The following is a 22,156-nucleotide window of genomic DNA, read 5'->3' as shown; positions in this document are numbered from 1 at the left end:
TCTTAAGGAACAGCAGTTCATTGAGACATAATTTTAAAAATGAGGTTGAATTAACACTGTTAATGCACAAATTCTAAAATTTCAAATATGGCTGGTAGCATTGGATCTGAATGCAGACTTTGACCATGGCTTAGAGTGGTTATATTTTATTTGGGAATTTTAATGGTTTAGAATGCCTTGATTTATGTCTTGTGTTATGTTTTTATTTAAAAAGAAGGCACTCTAAAAAATTCCAACCCTTTCATAGTGGTATTGATACAATGATACACTGTTTTTCTTGAAAATGTGATTAATGGCCAGTTTTTCTAATTGTTTCTATAGGATTTTTGTGAGCATGGAACAAAGTCTGGGTTAAACCAGGGGGCCATTTCTACTCTTCAAAGTAGTGATATTCTTAATTTAACAAAAGAACAACCTCAGGCCAAAGCAGGCAATGGACAGAACTCTTGTGGAGTAGAAGATGTCCTTCAGCTTCTGCGTATTCTGTATATAGTTGCAAGTGACCCTTATTCAAGAATATCCCAGGAAGGTCTGTAAGAAGCCTTGTTTCATTTCTATAGCAGTTTTAAAGCTAGTCAGTTTATATTTTTATTAATTTTATTAATTAATTTTATAGATGGTGATGAACAGCCTCAGTTTACTTTTCCACCAGATGAATTCACTAGCAAAAAAATTACAACAAAAATATTACAGCAGATTGAGGTAATAAAATCAGACAGCTGAACTCTTCATTCTATTACTGTTGGACTTTTCCTAATATTCCCTTTACTTTCTTTTCTACCTCTCACCATCTTTCCCTTCCCTCTGATTGGTAATTTGAGCTATATGGTCCTTTGCATTTATTTCCTAATTACAGGTTTATAATTGACTTGGTAATTTTTAATAATTGCCTTATAGGGTCAGGTATGGTGGCTCATGCCTGTAATTCCAGCATTTTGGGGGCCAAGGTGAGTGTATTGTTAGAGGCTAGGAGTTCGAGACCAGCCTGGCCAATATGGTGAAACCCAGTCTCTACTAAAAATACAAAAATCAGCTGGGCATGGTGGCACATGCCTATAATCCCAGCTACTTGGGTGGCTAGGGCAGGAGAATCGCTTGAACCCAGGAGGCAGAGGCTGCAGTGAGCCGAGATCGTACCACTGCACACCAGCCTGGGCAACAGAGTGAGACTCTGTCTCAAAAAAAAAAAATGAATGAATGAATGCATGCATGCATGCATGAATGCCTTATAGCACTAAGACATTATTATTTGTTAATTCGCAGGAACCATTGGCACTGGCAAGTGGGGCTCTGCCAGACTGGTGTGAACAATTAACCAGCAAATGTCCTTTTCTAATACCATTTGAAACTAGACAGCTTTATTTCACATGTACAGCATTTGGCGCCTCAAGGTAAGAAGACTTTTTTTTATGTTTTTAGAATAAGTATGCTTTTATGTTATGTAAGTTGAAAATGTACAACTATACTGTCAAGACTGATAGAGGGAATATATTATCTTGTATTCTTATAAAGAATAGTCAGCATTGCCTTTTGGCCTGAACTACCAATCTTCTAGTAATTCGCCAAAATGACTAATCCAAAGGAAAGGAGGAGAGATACCCGACAGATGTTTTCTAGGTCTTTTAGAAAACATGGAGTTGTTCCTTTGGCCACGTATATGCAAATCTAAAAGAGAGGTGATACTGTAGACATTAAGGGAATGGGTACTGTTCAAAAAGGAATGCCCCACAAGTGTTACCATGGCTAAACTGGAAGAGTCTACAGTGTTACCCAGCAGGCTGTTGGCACTGCTGTTTTTTTGTTTTTGTTTTTGTTTTTTTGAGACAGAGTCTCGCTCTGTCGCCCAGGCAGGAGTGCAGTGGTGTGATCTCGGCTCACTGCAACCTCCGCCTCCCAGGTTCAAGCGATTCTCCTGCCTCAGCCCCCCTGAGTGGCTGGGATTACAGGTGCACGCCACCACGCGTGGCTAATGGCATTGTTGTAAACAAACAAGGGCAAGATTCTTACCAAGAAAATTAATGTGCATATTGAGCACATTAAGCACTCTAAGAGCCGAGATAGCTTCCTGAAACACATGAAGGAAAATGATCAGAAAAAGAAGGAAGCCAAAGAGAAAGGTACCTGCATTTAGCTGAAGTGCCAGCCTGTTCCACCCAGAGAAGCGCACTGTGTGAAAACCAAGGGAAAGAATTCTGAGCTGCTGGAACCTCTTCTCTGTGAATTCATGCATAATAGTGTTTAAAAAAAATAGCCAGGCACGGTGGCTCACGCCTGTAATCCCAGCACTTTGGGAGGCCGAGGCGGGCAGATCATGAGGTCAGGAGATCGAGACCATCCTGGCTAACGTGGTGAAACCCCATCTCTACTAAAAATACAAAAAGTTAGCTGGGTGTGGTGGCGGGCACCTGTAGTCTCAGCTACTTGGGAGGCTGAGGCAGGAGAATGGCGTGAACCCGGGAAGTGGAGCTTGCAGTGAGTAGAGATTGTGCCACTGCACTCCAGCCTGGGTGACAGAGTGAGACTCCATCTCAAAAAAATAGAAAATAAAGATAAAAATAAAAGACCTCTGGACTGTAAAAATGTTTCTCTTCCTTGAGTAGAAGTGTGGTGTCCTCTCCCCCAAAGAAATACTTCAGGCAAATTTTAATTTTGTCCTAAGCCTAATTGTGTAATGTCTTTACTATTCAAATTTAATGTATTTCTTGCTGAAAGATGTGAGATGGCTTATTGTGCAACAAATTACTCAATTGGTTAGAAAATGGTCAGATATTATTTACGAAATATTTGTACTAGTTTGAAGATAGTCCCTCTAATCATGGAAGAAGTAATTTGCCAAAAAAAAAAAAGCATTTAAAAAGTTTCTGTTTTCAGGCTGGGCACGGTGGCCCATGCCTATAATTCCAGCACTTTGGGAGGCCAAGGCAGACACATCACTCGAGGCCAGGAGTTCGAGACCAGCCTGGCCAATGTGGCAAAACCCCATCTCTACAAAAAAACACAAAAATTAGCTGGGCGTAATTCCAGCTTTTTAGGAGGCTGAGGCATAAGAATTTACTTGAACCCGGGAGGCAGAAGTTGCAGTGAGCTGAGATTGCACCACTGCACTCCAGCCTGGGCGACAGAGCAAGACTCATTGTAGGTGCTCAATAAATATTTTGTTGAATGATTGTTTACCTTAAGTACTCTTCCAAAATAGTTGTAAAAAAAAAGTTATAATTTAAACTGTTTGTTTTCTTCCCTGATAGTTACATTTTTGTACCATTTAATGCCATTTACAAAGCATTTATATACATAGAACTATAGGCATGTTGTGATAACTGGCATTGATTATAATTTGTTTTATAAATGAGGAAATTGATTCTGCACGTACTTAGCTGATTTGCCTAAGATCATGAGAAAATAGTAGCACACATGAGAGTAGAACCTTCAGCTTCTTATTCCTAATTATCGGTTCTTCCTCCCACCATAAATGGATTGTTATTAAAAAAAAGAAAATGTGGCCGGGTGTGGCGGCTCATGCCTGTAATCATAGCACTTTGGGAGGCTGAGGCGGGTGGATCAGTTAAGGCCAGAAATTCAAGACCAGCCTGGGCAACATGGCAGAACCCCCATCTCTACTAAAAATACAAAAATTAGCTGGGCGTGGTGGCACACACCTGTAATCTCAGCTACTGGGGAGGCTGAGGCAGGAGAATCACTTGAACCCGGGATAGGGAGGTTGCAGTGAGCCGAGATCATGCTACTGTACTCCAGCCTGGGTGACAGAACAAGACTCCATCTCAAAAAAAAAAAAAAAAGAAAAATTGTTTTAAAATTATAATTACCGTTTTGATGGTGGCTTTCAGTTTGAAAGATAGCTTAATCATTTCTAAATTTCTCTGATAGGAAACATTTTTCCTTTTTTTGAATGATGTTGGGGCTTGGACAACAGATTATTATTTTTATTGAACTGCTAAAATAAGGAGGCAAAATATAGACCCAGTACTTTCTCAGTTTGCTTAAGGCAGATTATAATAAAAGGAGTTTCATATATTTTTACTTGTGACAGGAAGCAGTTTATGTAACAAAAAAAGATTACTGTGTTTTAAAAATCACCTGAGAAAATATTATTTTTTAATTTCTTAAATCTTTGAATTCTGTTGCTGGTTTAGTAGTACATTCAGCTGTTAACGTATGCTGCAGCTCATAGATATTTTTCTATTTCAGAGCAATAGTATGGTTACAGAACCGACGTGAAGCCACTGTGGAACGAACGAGAACCACAAGCAGTGTTAGGCGAGATGACCCTGGAGAGTTTCGAGTTGGTCGTCTCAAGCATGAAAGAGTAAAAGTTCCACGTGGCGAGTCACTGATGGAATGGGCTGAGAATGTCATGCAAATACATGCAGATCGGAAATCAGTTCTTGAGGTAATCTCATATAAAATTAGATTTAGGGAACAGGAATGACACTTAGGGAACCAGCCCAATGTGTATCTTCACTGCATTAAAAACTGTGGTAGGTAAACATGAAGAGGGGTTTTCCTGTTCTGTAGGCAGAAGCCTTCTCCTCTGGCAGAGCATCTTTTTCATAAGAGGATGTCAGTCCACCTCCTTAGGGGTTAGGTCTTGTGCCATTAATGAGCAACAAAGAAGATCTCCACTCTTGAGGTGGCAAAGTGCTTGTTCTGCTTGAGGGTTTCTACCCATTTCATAACAAAGTTGGACTAAAATAGTAGTACTCACAAGGGATTCTTTTTTACTCTTACATTAAACTGTGCTGTTCGATATTTTGGGAGCACCTGGTTTTGTAATATTGTTTCACTTGAATTGTTCTTGGTATTATATCACTGGTCTGTGTTGAGACACGTTATAGCAAATGGTAGTATGACATTTAATATATTTAGTTTAGAAATGTTACTGTGGACATTGTTGGTTTTATTTCATATACACAGTATTCCCTATATGAGGAAGAGTGGAAATACGTCTCCTGTCACAGGGGTGAAGCCAACTGGTTTGTTTTTAACTTTTGGATCATAAACTAATTGCAAGAAATATGATACATCTCTAGAAGATGTCCAAGGCTTTACATCTTTCACTTTATATACAGACTTTGATTGTATTCCTCCTACCCTTATGTTCTTCTTCTTTTTTTTTTTTTTTTAATAGAGACAAGTTCTCACTATGTTGCCCAGGCTGGTCTCAAACTCCTGGGCTCAAGTGATCCACCCGTTTCGGCCTCCCAAAGTGCTGGGATTACAGGCTTGAGCCACCATGCCCAGTTGTTTACATTCTTCTAATGTAGATAATCTTTTTTTTTAACCATATGCTGTAGTTTTTATTATACTTTATGCAATCACTTTAAGGGTTTTTGTCCGTACTCTTCCTGTTGCAAAAATGATTTAAAGTGTCTTTAACTCAGAAATAAGCGGAAGAGGCGAGGCGCAGTGGCTCATGCCTGTAATCCCAGCACTTTGGGAGGCTGAGGTGGGTGGATCACCTGAGGTCAAGAGTTTGAGACCAGCCGGACCAACATAGTAAAACCCTGTCTCTACTGAAAATACAGAATTAGCTAGGCTTGGTGGTGCATGCCGTAATCCCACCTACTTGGGAGGCCGAGGCAGGAAAATCGCCTGAACCCGGGAGGCAGAGGTTGCAGTGAGCTGAGATCGTGCCACTGCACTCCATCCTGGGCGACAAGAGTGAAACTGTCTCAAAAAATAAAAATTAAAAAGTGGAAGAGTCTAGGCTTTGGTGTCACACAGAGACACACAAAAGTCTGTTCACCATCATTTCTTCAAGCAAATGATTTAACCTCCTTATCTGAGATTTGGTTTCCTTTGGTGTAAAAAGGAAATAATTATTTTGCAGGGTTGTTGTGAGAAGTAAACGTATGAATGATGCTTGGCACAGTGCTTAAGCATGTAATAGTGTACAACAAGTGGACTCTTGTCTTTAGGAAAATTAAAATAACACTTCTGTGCTGTTTATAATATATATACACTGCTATTTTGAAAAAAGGTACATTACTGGATCAGATATGATAAATTTTGGCAAGAATTAGATTATTTTTAAAAACACCCCAAACTTTAAGTTTAACCCACAATTTATTTGTTCATATTTTAGGTTGAGTTTTTAGGAGAAGAAGGAACTGGCTTGGGACCCACATTAGAGTTTTATGCTCTAGTGGCAGCAGAATTCCAGAGAACTGACTTGGGAGCTTGGCTTTGTGATGATAATTTTCCAGATGATGAATCTCGTCACGTAAGAATATTTCTCATTTTGTGACTTGAGTTGTGACTCTGCTTTCAAAAGTGTTAAAAATAGGTTATGTGTTCAGAGCATAAGCCAGGTTTCTGACTCTACTTTTATTATTGAATAATCTTGATGCAATTAAAATAGTTCTAAAGCGATAAAATTTAGTCACCAAAAGCTATTTAATAAAATTATATACTTTTAGATAGCCAAATTCATGAAGATGTTTAATGTTTATGGATTTTTTTCTTAGATGATGATAGGCTTAGTTTCTATTACCTTTTGTTTAATTTTATTTGCATTTCACCCTCTAAAAAATTAGGTTGATCTTGGAGGTGGATTGAAACCTCCTGGATATTATGTGCAGAGGTCATGTGGACTGTTCACAGCACCATTTCCACAGGATAGTGATGAGCTTGAAAGGATCACGAAACTGTTTCATTTCCTTGGAATTTTCTTGGCCAAATGCATTCAAGACAATAGACTTGTGGACTTACCTATTTCTAAACCTTTTTTTAAACTTATGTGTATGGGTGACATTAAAAGCAATATGAGTAAACTGATTTATGAGTCACGAGGTGATAGAGACTTACACTGTACTGAAAGTCAGTCTGAAGCTTCTACAGAAGAAGGTCATGATTCACTCTCGGTAGGAAGCTTTGAAGAGGATTCAAAATCAGAATTTATTCTTGATCCCCCTAAACCAAAACCCCCAGCTTGGTTTAATGGAATTTTGACTTGGGAAGACTTTGAATTAGTAAACCCACACAGAGCCAGATTTTTAAAAGAAATTAAAGACCTTGCTATCAAGAGGCGCCAAATTTTAAGCAACAAAGGTCTTTCTGAAGATGAGAAGAACACAAAATTACAGGAACTAGTGCTGAAGAATCCATCAGGTTCTGGGCCTCCACTTAGCATAGAGGATTTAGGGTAAGCATTATATGTACATTCTTCAATCCAATGGGTGAATAAGTTTTAAAGCTTTTGTTTCTTTGTCGTCACTGATTTGCAATATATGAGTAAATAGTCTGTCAAAAACAGTAATATGCTGTAGGAAATATTGATGATCGACTTGAACCTTTGATTTAATATTATAAAGACAACACTCAGAATACTAGAATATTAGTTTATTAATCATCAAACCTTTAGAAGATTACCTGACTTAGCCAATGTGAATTTTTATGCCTGTGTAAAATGTCCAGAGCCAACAATATTTTGACAAATTCATCTGCTAATATATGATTCACTTTGCAAAGCTCAAAAATTGGTTGGTATGTCAGCTTTATCACCAATGGCTGTAGCAGTTGAGATGCTGCAGAACTTTTGATAAAACTCTGTTACTTTATGTACAGGTAATTATCATATCTTCAGCTGTGATTTTAGGTTAACTGCAAGGCCTTTTTTTTTTAATGTTTGCTGATAATGTTGGTAAACTGTGTTTGATAAATGGTTATATATTCAAGGTTTTTTTAAATATATATTTTTGTACACAGCGTGATTGACTTCAGTAAAGCAACAGTTTCTTCCTAAAAGTCTTACAAACATGTTGCTGTCATAATTCATTGCAAAATTTTTAGTTCATTAATTTTGTGCCATAAGTTAGAAGTAAAATATAGAAAGGTGGTTTCATGCAATCTTTGCAAAGCCAGACAGATTTGATAACAGTTGGCCTAGTAGATTTTGTCCACAGAATATTGCATTTAAAAAGTCCTCAACTTACTTCTAAGCTGGTGTACTGATTTTGTTGGAGGAGGAGAGGGGTGGGATTTATGGTTTTGATAGCCATGTTATTTTATTTAATTTTTTCTCTTGTACCCACTGATGGCAGATGATAGTAATGTTATAAAAATTAAACACCATTAGTAGTAGCTGCATGTCAGTTAATTTAATCTTTTTTGTCCTCCCAGTTTAAATTTCCAGTTTTGCCCTTCCTCAAGAATATATGGTTTTACAGCTGTGGATCTCAAGCCAAGTGGTGAAGATGAGGTAAAAAGTTTGCTTTTAATATAGTTGTAAGTTCTGAAATATCCTCTTAGCAAGGCCAGTTGTACTAGACACTCCTGAAATATTCCTAGATACTGACAAATTTTCTTTTGCAGATGATAACAATGGATAATGCAGAAGAATATGTGGATTTGATGTTTGACTTTTGTATGCATACGGGTATTCAGAAACAAATGGAAGCCTTTAGAGGTAATTTTAAAGGATTTTTAGCATAATTGCTCTCCTTTCACTTTGAGACAGTTGAAATTATGGTCAAGAATTGCTGGTGGTCGGCTGGGCATGGTGGCTCACACCTGTAATCCCAGCACTTTGGGAGGCTGAGGCGGGAGGATCACCTGAGGTTGGGAGTTCGAGACCAGCCTGACCAACATAGAGAAACCCTGTCTTTACTAAAAATACAAAATTAGCTGGGCATGGTGGCGCATGCCTGTAATCCCAGCTACTCGGGAGACTGAGGCAGGGGAATTGCTTGAACCCGGGAGGCGAGGTTGCGGTGAGCCGAGATCACACCATTGCACTCCAGCCTGGGCGATTAGCAAAACTCCGCTGCACAAAAAAAAAAAAAAAAAAAAAAAAGAATTGATGGTGGTCGGGTGTGGTGGTGGCTCACACTTGTAATCTCAGCACTTTGGGAGGCTGAAGCAGGAGGATCGCTTGAGCCCAGGAGTTCCAAGACCAGCCTGGGCAACATGGCAAGACTCCATCTCTACAAAACATTTTTTTAAAAATTAGCTAGATGTGGTGGCATGTGCCTGTGGTCCCAGCTACCGGCAAGGCTGAAGTGGGAGAATAGTTTGAGCCTGGGAGGCTGAGGCTGCAGTGAGCCATGTTTGTGCCACTGCACTCCAGCCTGGGCAACAGAGGGAGACCTTGCCTCAACAAAGAAAGAAAGAAAGTGGACATAGGTTGCATACATTCTAGATTACTTGATCAGGATGAATTAACATGAAAGAATCATGATGGGAACAAAGTATATTACAAGGTAAATTACTTTTGAAAATGAGAACACAGTTTTGCCTGACTTGTATGACAGAAAGAGCTGGTGAACTCCAGACTGAGTAGTAATAAGAGTTTACATACTGACCATAGCAACTGAATGTTCTCTCTCTGTTCACGTTTGTGATGTTAAGCAGGGATTTCTAATTTAAAATACAGTTTTAATTTCAAGCTGTCTTAATTTATGCTTGTTTATTCAAACATTTATGAATGTTGAATATTCATCTTCTGTCCATTTCATCAGTAATGGGTATTTTTTTATTGTTGCATAATATATGTACATGTTTATGGGGCATTTTGATACATAGAATGTGTAATGATAAAATCAGTATTTAGGACATCCATCATCTTGGACATTTATCATTTCTATGTGCTGGGAACATTCAAATTATTCTCTTCTAGCTTCTTTGAAATATATATTATTGTTAACTATAGTCACCCTACTATGCTAGAAAACATTAGAACTTACTCCTTTTATTTAATTGTAAGTTTGTACCCATTAAACTACCTCTCTTCATCCACCCCCACATGCAACATTCCCAGCCTCTGATACCATTCTTTTCTTTACCTTTATGAGATCAACTTTGTTGTTTTTGTTTTTTTGAGACGGAGTTTTTGCTCTTGTTTCCCAGGCTGGAGTGTGATGGCACGAACTTGGCTCACTGCAACCTCCACCTCCTGGGTTCAGGCGATTTTCCTGCTTCAGCCTCCCGAGTAGCTGGGATTATAGGCATGCACCACCACACCCGGCTAATTTTGTATTTTTAGTGGAGATGGGGTTTCCCCATGTTGGTCAGGCTGGTCTCGAACTCCCACCCTCAGGTGATCTGCCCACCTCGGCCTCCCAAAGTGCTGAGATTACAGGTGTGAGCCACCTTGTCCGGCCAAGATCAACTTTTTAAGTTCCCACATATGAGTGGGAACATGTGATACTTGTCTTTCTGTGCTTGGCTTTTTTCACTTAATATAATGACCTCCAGTTCCACCCATGTTCCTACAAATGAAAAGATTTCATTTTTTTTTTTTTTTTGAGACGGAGTCTCAGGCTGGAGTCCCAGGCTGGAGTGCAGTGGTGCCATCTCGGCTCACTGCAAGCTCTGCCTCCTGGATTCACGCCATTCTCCTGCCTCAGCCTCCCGAGTAGCTGGGACTACAGGCAGCCGCCACCACGCCCGGCTAATTTTTTGTATATTTAGTAGAGACGGGGTTTCACTGTGTTAGCCAGGATGGTCTCAATCTCCCGACCTCATGATCTGCCTGCCTCGGCCTTCCAAAGTGCTGGGATTACAGGCGTGAGCCACCGTGCCCAGCGCATTCTTTTTTATGGTTGCATAGTATTCCATTGTGTACATATACCACATTTTCTTTACACATTCATCCCTTGATAGATACTTAGATTGATTCTGATAATGGGTATTTTGGTTTGAAATTTGGTATTTTGGAATCGTAACTTGGAAACTGAGTTGTATGTTTGTTTTTTGTGTTTCCGTTACATGTACGATGTAGATGGGTTTAATAAAGTTTTTCCAATGGAGAAATTAAGTTCCTTCAGCCATGAAGAAGTCCAAATGATTCTTTGTGGAAACCAGTCACCATCCTGGGCAGCAGAGGATATTATCAATTACACTGAACCGAAGCTGGGTTATACACGTGACAGGTATGTGATACTATTTTCTAAGATCAACAAAATTATTTATATTCCCCAAATCAAATGACAGATTCTCTAAAGAACTTTAATTCAGTGAGTATCATAAAGTAAGTGAGAAAGCAGTGGTGTCTCACAGTTACCAGAATGCATATCCACTGATAAGGCTGGGAGGATACAAAAAGACAACTGACAGCAGGCCGGGCGTGGTGGCTCACACCTGTAATCCCAGCACTTTGGGAGGCTAAGGCGGGCGGATCACTTGAGGTCAGGAGTTTGAGACCAGCCTGGCCAACACGGTGAAACCTCGTTTCTACTAAAAATACAAAAATTAGCTGGGCGTGGTGGCAGATGCCTGTAATCCCAGCTACTTGGGAGGCTGAGACAGGAGAATCACTTGAACCCAAGAGGTGGAGGTTGCAGTGAGCCAAGATCATGCCATTGCACTCCAGCCTGGGCAACAAGAGGGAAACTCTGTCTCAAAAAAAAAAAAAAAAGACAACTGACATCATGGCTGATGTTGATTCCTTTCCTCCTTGTGTTTTAATTGTTCATTTTTAAAATTTGGTAAATTGTAAGCTGTTGGGCTATATACTACGTTTATATTAAACTTTTTATTGAATATAACAGATAAGTACACACATCATATATACAGTTTAGAGGATTTTCTCAAAATGAACACACCTGTATAATTGGTATCCAGAATATGAAACAACTTCAAAAATCCCCCTTCCCACCATATTCTTTTCTATTAATCTAATCACCATATGTTGATCAGTTTTGCTTGCTTTTGAACTTTTAATATATGAAATCATGTAGTCTGTTTTCTTTGTGGTCTGGTTTCTTTTGAGTAATATTATGATTATGAAATTTATCCATGTTGTGGCATGTCGTTCATTTACTATTTCATTACATAAATGTATCACAAGATAATTATTTTGCTGGAATAAAAATTATTTCAGATCCCCTTTGGTATATTTATCTGTATTTGAAATGATTTTGCCAGTGCATCCTGTGTTTTTATGATTTGCTGACTTTGTTGCAGAATAGATGGACCCCATACACTGTCAGTATTTTTTAGTTCTTACAATTTGTAAGTTCAAGACAGTCTTTGAGGGATTTTTATTTTTATTTTTGAGATGGAGTTTCGCTCTTATTGTCCAGGCTGGAATGCAATGGCACAATCTCAGTTCATTGAAACCTCTATCTCCCAGGTTCAAGCGATTCTCCTGCCTTAGCCTCCCAAGTAGCTGGGATTACAGGCGTGCGCCACCACGCCCAGCTAATTTTGTATTTTTAGTAGAGACGGGGTTTCACCATGTTTGTCAGGCTGCTGTTGAACTCGACCTCAGGTGATCCACCCGCCTCAGCCTCCCAAGGTGCTGGGATTACAGGTATGAGCCACCACACCTGGCCAGGGATATTTTTAAAGTAGCTTATATTAGCCCATTTCATACTTACCCAAGAGTCTCTAGATGTGTTGTTGTTCTGGTGTGAGGATATTGTTTTTTAGGGGGCTTGTTGCTGCCTTAGAAAGTAGTGGTAGTGATTTTCATTTAAATCTGCAGTCAACTCAATATAACTATATTTTTGTTCTTTTAGCCCTGGTTTCCTGAGGTTTGTGAGGGTTTTATGTGGCATGTCTTCTGATGAAAGAAAAGCATTCTTGCAGTTTACCACTGGTTGTTCAACTCTACCCCCAGGTGGACTGGCTAACCTGCATCCCAGGCTCACGGTTGTACGCAAGGTACAAGCTCTCTGGCTAATGGGGAATCCAAATGGAATTTAGTTACTTTACTTTTGAAAGAAAGAAGTATTTAAACTCATGGTCTTCTGTTGTGTTTGCTTTCTTGTTGTAGGTTGATGCTACTGATGCAAGCTATCCATCAGTCAATACATGTGTGCATTACCTTAAGTTGCCTGAATATTCTTCCGAGGAGATCATGAGAGAGCGCCTGCTAGCTGCTACAATGGAGAAAGGCTTTCATCTCAATTGAGCTTTGAAGTGCAATGGGAGACATCAGAGACTTTAAAAATACTAGTGAAGCCTCTTGTGTTTGTGTGCAGAGAAGTATATGATCCACCATGCTAATGACACTTGCCTTTTTTTCCACCATTAAGGCTTTAAGAACATGTGGAATAAGTTTTTTAGCTGCTAATGACAAAACAAATCCTGTAACTACCCAGCCAGCAAGTATATAGCACAGAACACTGTGTTACTTTACAAGGGCTTATGTGACTGGAATAAGGTGGTCCCACTTGACTGTTCCAAAGAGCAGCTTCTCAGATCTTCAGTGTTCACTGGTAAATTTCTAACAGTGTATTTGTGTAAAGTTTGTCATTTCATACTCCATACACTACAGTTGCCGTCACTGATCCCTGTTTTGCTGGCTTTTAAGCTACTTGGTCAAAAATCCTGCTTCCTTAAAACATAGAGAATTAATGAGCATCTCAAGCTTTTTCTTTTCCTTTTTAATGATGCCTGCACTATCAAGAGTATTCTAGTGTTCTCTCTTTGTTTGGCATATAATCATGCACCAACCTTTTTATTTCTTTAAGGTGGGAGTATATTTTTATTTCCTAAATGCCATACTATGAAGATCAAAGTCTTAAGTGTGTTTGTGCAGCTCAAAAATAAAGATGTATTAAGGGGGAAAACACTGGTCTAAGTGCAAGGCACACTTAAAGCAAGTTTTACTTTTGGTTGTATTTTCTTTGTATATTATAAACATTTATTTAACTTGTTGCCGTTTGAAGTAAAAAATTTCCAAAATGTATGCTCAACAATAATCATTAAAATGTTTGCAGCGTACAGAACTGTGTCATGTGACTATTTCAATGCAGTCATCAGACTTAAGAGCTTTAGCAGGTACTTGTCATTTTGAATCATCCAATGTTTTCTGAAATTACTACATAAAGAAATGTGTTTTTCTATAGTAAATACGGGTATTAAAATTGAAAGGCTAGAAGAAATATATATTCACACACTTGTGATCCAATGGTTGGGTTCAGTTTTAAAGTATGCCTCAGCTAGAACTGACCAGTTACTTGTGTTATTTTTTTAAAAAAACACCAGATCCACAACTTAACTATTGTATCTATAAGGATATGTAAGTAAGGATGTAAGTGAGATCCAAGAATGATTTTTAAATGTTGTGTGTCAAAACACCGGGATACTGCTGTTTTCTGGTTTTGAAGAAGGGACTGTATTTCCAAATTCCAAAGTAGATTTTCCAAATTCCAGTTATTACCATATCTGTGCTTATAGGTGAAAGGAAAGACACTAGGCCTGATTTAGCCAAATAGCTTTTTTTTTTTTTTTTTTTTTTTTTAAGACAGGTTCTTGCTGTGTTACCCAGGCTGGTCTCAAACTCCTAGGTTCAAGCAGTCCTGCCACCACAGCTTCTGGAGTAGCTGGGATTACAGATGTGTATCACCACACCTGGCTCAAATGGTTTTTTAAGGAACCAAAAGCATGTTTGAAATTGCCCAGTATCGACCTGTTTAAAAGGCAAATTCTCTGCCTATGAGAGATATCTTCTGCTATAATTACAAGTCTCTAAGATGTCTATCAGTAGTCAGCTTTTACCAAGACTAGCCTGGCACCAGGGTTAGCAAACTATGGCCTGCTGCCTGTTTTTGAATGGCCCATGGCTAAGCATGGCTTTAAAATTTTTTAATTGTTGGGGAAAAAAAATCAAAAGAATAATATTTTATGTGAAAATTATGAAATTTAAATTTCAGTGTCCACAAATAAACACAGCCATGTTCACTCATTTACATGGTTGCTTTTGCACTGCAATGGCAGAATTGAGTAGTTAGCAGAGACCATATGGTCCACAAAGCCTAAAATATTTGCTATTTGGCCTTTTACAGAAAAAGCTTGCTGAACCCTGGTCTGGCAGGTGGCTACAGCAGATAAATTGATAACTTTACATAAAATCGGGCAGGGCACGGTGGCTCACATCTGTAATTGCAGCACTCTGGGAGGCCGAGCAGGGTGGATCACCTGAGGTCAGGAGTTTGAGACCAGCCTGACCAACATGGTGAAACCCTGTCTCAACTAAAAATATAAAAATTAGCCGGGCATGGTGGCACATGCCTGTAATCCCAGCTACTCTGGAGGCTGAAGCAGGAGAATTGCTTGAACCCGGGAGGCAGTGGTTGCAGTGAGCCGAGATTGTGCCATTGCACTCCAGCCTGGGCAACAAGAGCGAAACTCTGTCTCAGAAAAAATAAAAACAAAGTTTATATAAAATCATAGCTGTTTTTGAAATATTAGGAGTCTTCCTCAGAAAAAGTCCAAGAACAAGGTAAGGCTGGCCAAATATAAGTATGAAAAGTCACTTAAAGCATCTTAGTGAAGTTATATGGCGACACAGCCTGTAAGTACACATATGCATGAGTCAAGTGTTCTGAGACATCTACCGGGGTCTCCACCTCAACTGTAAGTTCTTAAATATTGTTTCTTATGATACCTACCAACTATTTTTTTTTAACTGTTATTCTCTCAAGGTTCTAAAATCTGTGCCGAGATGTAATTCAACTACTATTTTGGTGTGACCCAAAAATTAATTTTGTTCACTCCCTAGCTACTCTGGTGTACCAGTTTCAGCAGTTACCTGAATGTGCTACTGATGAAGTACCTACCAACTAGGACAGTGTTTCCCAACTAATGTGTCTGAGAAAGACCCTCCATAGCACTTCGGTCTACACTGGGCTTTCCCCAGACCTTGGCTACTTGATACAAAGGTGTATCTACACACAAACCACTCATTGTTCCCACAGGTCAGAAGCCTTCCTTTTGCCTTCCTGAACGAGTCCAAAAACAACTCAGGTTTGGAGTCCACTATTGACTGTCTGCATTTTTATAGACATAAACCTTGATATTGCAAGTGGATTTTTAGAACAGGATAAAAAAAAGGCTCCACTGCCTACCCCCAACAATACACAGACAAACCAAACGGAACAGTGCTGAATGATATCTCTGAAACGTGCATTTGGCCAGGCGTGGTGGCTCACGCCTGTAATCCCAGCAGTTTGGGAAGCCAAGGTGGGCGAATCACTTGAGGTCAGGGCTTTGAGACCAGCCTGGCCAACATGATGAAACCCCATCTCTACTAAAAATACAAAAATTAGTCCAGTGTGGTGGCACACGCCTGTAATCCCAGCTGCTCGGGAAGCTGAGGCAGGAGAATTGCTTAAACCTGGGAGGCAGAGGTTGCAGTGAGCTGAGATCATGCCACTGCATTCCAGCCTGGACAACCAAGCGAGACTCTCTCAAGAAAAAAAAACGCATTTATGTCCTATTTTAGAGGCTGGAGTGTCACAGAAGAATGAACTATTGGATCATTCCATAGGCTGGGACAGTATCTTAATATACCAAAAATAGATTTTGGCCGGGCAGGGTAGCTCATGCCTGTAATTCTTGCACTTTGGGAGGCTGAGGTGAGAGGATTGCTTGAGCCCAGGAGTTTGAGACCAGCCTGGGGAACATAGTGAGACCCCGTCTCTATATTTAAAGGAAAAAGATTTCTACTTTCTTCATTGCACCTGACCTCCCACCCCTACATGCATATATATAGTAGACCTCCCTATTCTTGGGGGATAAGTTCTAAGACCCCCAGTGGATATCTGAAACTGGGGATATCTGAAACTGAGGATAGTACCAAATCCTATATATAGAGAGAGAAAGAGAATGTTTTTTCCTATACATACATACCTATGATAAAGTTTATAAATTAGGCACAGTAAGATTAACAACAATAATAGAACAATTATTACAATATAAGAAAGTTATGTGAAAGCTGGGCATGGTGGTGTGCACCTATAGCTCCAGCTACTTGGAAGGCTGAGCAGGAGGATGGCTTGAGCCCAGGAGTTCAAATCCAGCCTGGGTAACAGAGACCCCATCTCTTAAAAAACAAAAGATGGCCAGGTGTGGTAGCTCATACCTGTAATCCCAGCACTCAGAGGCTGAGGTAAGGAGGATCGCTTGAGCCCAGGAATTCAAGACTAGCCTGGGCAACATATGGAGACCTTGTCTCTACAAAAAATAAAAAAAATTAGCTGAGTGGGGTGGCACACACCTGTGGTCCCGGCTACCTGGGAAGCTGAGATGGGAGGATTGCTTGAGCCCAAGGGGTTGAGGCTGCAGTGAGCCGTAATCATGCCACTGCACTGCAGCCTGGGCAACAGAGCAAGACCCTGTCTTTAAAAAAGAAAAATAATTATATATATATATAAAATATATATGATATATATGATATATGATATATATCATACATGATATATATGATATATGATATATTATATATGGTATATATGATATATATTATATATGATATATAATATATATGATATATGTTATATATGATATATAATATATATGATATTATATATGATATATATGATATATATTATATATAATATATATGATATATGATATATATGATATATATTATATGATATATTATATATGATATATATTATATATGATATATATGATATATGAGATATATATGATATATGATATGAGATATATATGATATATGATATGAGATATATATGATATGATATATGAGATATATATGATATATATGATATATATATGCATGTAGTCTCTCTCAAGACCTTATTGCACTGTACTCACCCTTCTCATGATCTGTCCATCTGGTAACCAAGACAGTTACCAAATGACTGTCAAGTTGGGAGTGTATACAGCATGCATATGCTGGACAAAGGGACGATTCACCTCCCAGGCAAGACGGAGCGGGACAGAGCAGGACAAAGTGGGATGGTGCAAGATTTCATCACACTACTCAGAATGGCATGCAGTTTAAAACTTATACATTGTTTATTTCTGGAATTTTCTATTTAATATTTTGGGACCTCAGTTGACCATGAGTAACACAAACCACAGAATGCGAAACAGTGGATAAGAGAGGGACTACTGTACATACTTTCGCCTAAGTTCTGTATATTCTTCTGTTAACGGGGTAGCAAAAGCATATAGAAAGGTTTTGGGGGGATGCAGTGCACTGCTCTTCTGTAATGATAGTAATTTACTTCAAGACATTGCAGAAGGGGTTAAAGGAGTAAAAGGGAGGAAGAGAAGGATTCATTTCATGCCTACCTGTACAGAGACATTTTCTTGCTTTCTACTTTTTTTTTTTTTTTTTGAGACAGAATCTCACTCTGTGCCCAGGCTGGAGTGCAGTGGCACAATCTCGATCTCAACTCACTGCAACCTCTGTCTCCTGGGTTCAAGTGATCCTCCTACCACAGCCTCCCAAGTAGTTGGGATTATAGGCACGTGCCACCATGCCTGGCTAATTTTTCGTAGTTTTAGTAGAGACAGGGTCTCACCATGTTGGCCAAGCTGGTCTTGAACTCCTGACCTCAAATGATCTACCCACCTTGGCGTCCCAAAGTGCTGGGATTATAGGCGTAAGCCACCATGCCTGGCTGCATTCTACTTTTAAACTTTGAACTAAATTTCATTAACAGTAAGCTTATTAATAAGCAAACCTTTTAAAATGTGGCATAAAAAGACTGGGCACAGTGGCTCAGGCCTGTAATCCCAACACTTTGGGAGGCGAAGACAGATGGATCATGTGACTGCAGGAATTCGAGACCAGTCTGGGCAACATAGTGAAACCCTATCTCTACAACAAAATACAAAAATTAGCTGGGTGGAGGGGGTGCGCACCTGTGGTCCCAGTTACTCAGGAGGCTGAGGTGGGAGGATCACCTGAGCCCAGGAGGTACAGGCTGTAGTGAGGCATGATCACACCATTGCACTCCAGCCTAGGAGACGGAGATGCTGTCTCCAAAAAACAAACAAAAAAGGGGATAAAGGATAGCTGTAGGGGCTCTCTGGGGCTGTCTTAATGTCTGACCATCCATTATTTGAAAGTAATGTTCTCTATAGAGTTAATTACATAATGGCATTGTAATTACTAAGTGCCCTTAAAATGAGTATCAAAGGCTTTTACAAACTGGCAAATAAAATTTAACTCTGCATCTTTGTTAGGTACATGTTATAAAAGTTTTTTTGTTTTGTTTTGTTTTTGTGTTTTTGAGGCAGGGCCTCACTCCATTACCCAGGTTGGAGTACAGTGTTGTGATCATAGTTCACTGCAGCCTCAAACTCCTAGGCTTGATCAATTCTCCCACCTCAGCCTCTTGAGTAGTTAGGAGTACAGGTGCTCACCACCACAGCTGGCTAACTTTTTAATTAGTTATTTACTTATTTTTAGAGACAGGGTCTCACTCTGTCGCCCAGGCTGGAGTGCAGTGGCATGATTTCGGCTCACTGCAACCTCTGCCTCCTGGGTTCAAGCAATTCTACTGCCTCAGCCTCCTGAGTAGCTGAGATTAGAGGTGCTTGCCACCATGCCTGGCTAACTTTTTGTATTTTTAGTAGAGACAAGGTTTTGCCATGTTGGCCAGGCTGGTTTCAAACTCCTGACCTCAAGTGATCTGCCTGCCTCGGCCTCCCAAAGTGCTAGGATTACAGGCATGAGCCATCGCACCTGGCTGTTTTTTTTTTTTTTTTGTAGAGATATGGTCTTGCTGTGTTGCCCAGGCTGGTCTTGAACTAATGGGCTCAACCAATCCTCCTGGCTTGGCCCCCCAAAATGTTGGGATTACAGGCCTGAGCCACCGCACTCGGACTTTTTTATTTTTGAGACAGGGTTTCACTCTGTCACCCAGGCTGGAGTGCGGTGACACGATCATAGCTCACTGCAGACTCGAACTCCTGGGCTCAAGAAATCTTCTGCCTCAGACTCCCAAGTAGTTGAGACTACAGGTATGTGCCACCACACCCGGCTGATTTTTGCATTTTTTGTAGAGATGAGGTCTGTGTTGCCCAGGCTGGTCTTGAATTTCTGGCCTCAAGCGATCCTCCTTCCTCAGCCTCCCAAATTGCAGGGGTTACAGGTGTGAGGCACTGCACCAGCCCCACATTACAAAGCTTTTAGAGCCAGGCCAGGAAGGTTCAAGGTTGTAGTACAACATGATCATGCTTGTGAAAAGCCACTGCAGTCCAGCCTGGACAACACAGCAAGACCTGCTTCTCTTAAAAACAAACAAACAAAAAACACCCCTTGGCTGGGCATGGTGGCTCATGCTTGTAATCCCAGCACGTTGGGAGGCTGAAGCGGGTGGATCACTTGAGGTAAGGAGTTCAAGAACAGCCTGGCCAACATGGTGAAACCCTATCTCTACTAAAAATACAAAAATTAGCTGGGCTTTACATAAAATCGGGCAGGGCACGGTGGCTCACATCTGTAATCACAGCTCAGTCTCCTGGGGACTACATGCCTGTAGTCGCAGCTACTCAGGAGGCTGAGGCAGGAGAATTGCTTAAACCCAGAGGTGGAGGTTGCAGTGAGCTGAGATCACACCACTGCACTCCAGCCTGGGTGACAGAGCAAGACTCCGTCTTAAAAAACAAACAAACAAACAAACAAAAAAACACCTCTTAAAAAGTTAATTTTACTAAGCCTTTTAAAGGAATAAGACAGCCTTCAGAAGTCAGGCACTGTGGCTCATCTGTAATCCCAGCGTTCTGGGAGGCTGAGGCAGGCAGATCACCTGAGGTCAGGAGTTTGAGACAGCCTGGCCAACATGGTGAAACCCTGTCTCTACTAAAAATACAAAAATTAGCCAGGTGTGGTGGCGCATGCCTGTAGCCCCAGCTCGGAGGCTGAGGCAGGAGAATCGCTTGAACCCCGGAAGTGGAGGTTGCAGTGAGCCGAGAATGTGCCAGGTGACACAGCTAGACTAGACTCCGTCTCAAAAAAAAAAAAAAAAAAAAAAATAGCCTTCAGAAAACAGCGTTACTCAAAATGCCTTGTGTTTAAATTTTAAAACTTTATTGGCTAACGGAAAACTGCCATACTTTCTTCCCACTACCATCCTGCTATTCCTGAATTCAATTTGCAAAAGCATAGACCAAGAAGGGTTCCTTAGGTGCTCAACAGAATTTAAAGTGCGACAGATATGTTTACAATTAGAAAATAAAACTTCTCTCTCAGTTTAAAGAAATTTTTTTCTTTGTACATATTTTAAAGTACAGTTTTGTTTTCTTTTTAGGAACTGTGGAAAATGCCTATTTATAATGTCTTTGGAAGGATACCCCATTTTGTAATTGTGGTCTTCCAGATTCTTCTGGGTTAACAGATGTTGAGATGTATTCCACGGTACTCGCATTTCTGATAAATCCATATTGTCTCGAAGAGACTTCCTTTCAGCTTTCTGACATCTTATCAAGAATTAGTAGAGGGGCAAGAATTCTTGCCCTGTTAGTTTCCACAATGCAGCCATTTAACACCATCTCATCCAAAATGATGTGTACTTTATCCAAATTAAACATTATCTACGGTTATATTAAGGAAATTAGTTTAAAGTTAAAAATTGTTAACATTCAGTAAAAATTTATGGCTTAACCTAGAGTGTTCCCAGTGTAAATTAGCCTAAGCATGAGGTTTTTTGTACAAAATTTCTGAAATTAAAACTGGCATCCATATTAGAAATTGTTACCTTCATATATACATACCTAGTTTCACCTTGGTTAAGCTAACGGGATAAGTAGGGATAAAAATGAAACAGCTACATTTTTTAACCAAAGGGATAGGGGGTCTACTAAGTGCTAGAGAACACAGCAGTGTCATGTGGCAAGAGAATGACCTTAACTCAAAAATAGTGTTGTCTTCCCAGACAATAATAGTAACAGTAGCAACGATTTGTTGAATACTCCCGTTCCAGACAGTGTGTTGAGTTTCAGCCCTCTACAAATCTCTGATGTATGTTGTTACATATTATCCTCAGTTTACCCAGGATCAAACAGGTTCAAAGCATAGTCCAAGGTCACATGGCTAGTAAATGCCAGGTTTGAATTTAAACCCAAAGCTTGGGCTTGACTGCTCTGCTTATAGGCTCCTCAGGAGGGGCTAGACACCTCCCTCCTCAGCCCCCAAACCTCCACCCCAAAATAAATGCCTTGTACCTTCAGTTTTCTTCTCTGTCAGACAGACTGATGTAAAAATAACTATGAGGAGAAAATGAATGAAGAAGGCAGGGCATAATAAAATTTCTGGATTTCAAGACAGTATCTCTTACAAATAGGTAGTTCTAAGAAGTCATTTGAGAATGATGGAGCCACTTTGGCTTACAGGTGTTCTTACTGGGAAGTTAGTATGGGGCATGGGGAAAGAAGAAAATATTGTTAGACTATGATGTCTAGCAAACCAGAAAGAACTAAATACTTC

General features: G+C 39.9%; 2 protein-coding genes across 19 annotated transcripts in view; one reads left to right on the top strand and one right to left on the bottom strand.

Annotated features, from left to right (window-relative positions):
* HECTD1 (HECT domain E3 ubiquitin protein ligase 1) overlaps window positions 1–13,689 on the top strand; it is a 107,908-nt gene extending 94,219 nt beyond the window's left edge. For all 18 annotated transcript variants that reach the window (XM_009427619.5, XM_063793291.1, XM_063793285.1 and 15 more), the window contains 11 exons: window positions 322–529; window positions 617–702; window positions 1,264–1,391; window positions 4,207–4,408; window positions 6,104–6,241; window positions 6,555–7,162; window positions 8,140–8,218; window positions 8,332–8,425; window positions 10,739–10,889; window positions 12,480–12,624; window positions 12,737–13,689. In XM_009427619.5, the coding sequence (XP_009425894.1) occupies window positions 322–529; window positions 617–702; window positions 1,264–1,391; window positions 4,207–4,408; window positions 6,104–6,241; window positions 6,555–7,162; window positions 8,140–8,218; window positions 8,332–8,425; window positions 10,739–10,889; window positions 12,480–12,624; window positions 12,737–12,874 (1,977 nt within the window). In that variant the 3' untranslated portion in view covers window positions 12,875–13,689. The remainder of the gene's footprint in view (window positions 1–321; window positions 530–616; window positions 703–1,263; window positions 1,392–4,206; window positions 4,409–6,103; window positions 6,242–6,554; window positions 7,163–8,139; window positions 8,219–8,331; window positions 8,426–10,738; window positions 10,890–12,479; window positions 12,625–12,736) is intronic.
* Window positions 13,690–17,709: 4,020 nt separating this feature from the next.
* Window positions 17,710–22,156, bottom strand: part of AP4S1 (adaptor related protein complex 4 subunit sigma 1) — a 70,375-nt gene continuing 65,928 nt past the window's right edge. Inside the window, exon 6 of the mRNA XM_001171187.8 lies at window positions 17,710–21,264. Coding sequence (XP_001171187.1) covers window positions 21,136–21,264 — 129 coding nt within the window. The 3' untranslated portion in view covers window positions 17,710–21,135. The remainder of the gene's footprint in view (window positions 21,265–22,156) is intronic.

This window comes from Pan troglodytes, chromosome 15, assembly GCF_028858775.2.
Source record: "Pan troglodytes isolate AG18354 chromosome 15, NHGRI_mPanTro3-v2.0_pri, whole genome shotgun sequence".
Taxonomy (NCBI): Eukaryota; Metazoa; Chordata; class Mammalia; order Primates; family Hominidae; genus Pan; species Pan troglodytes.
The sequence above is the reverse complement of the archived record's forward strand: the minus strand, read 5'-3'. Positions and strand labels throughout refer to the sequence as shown.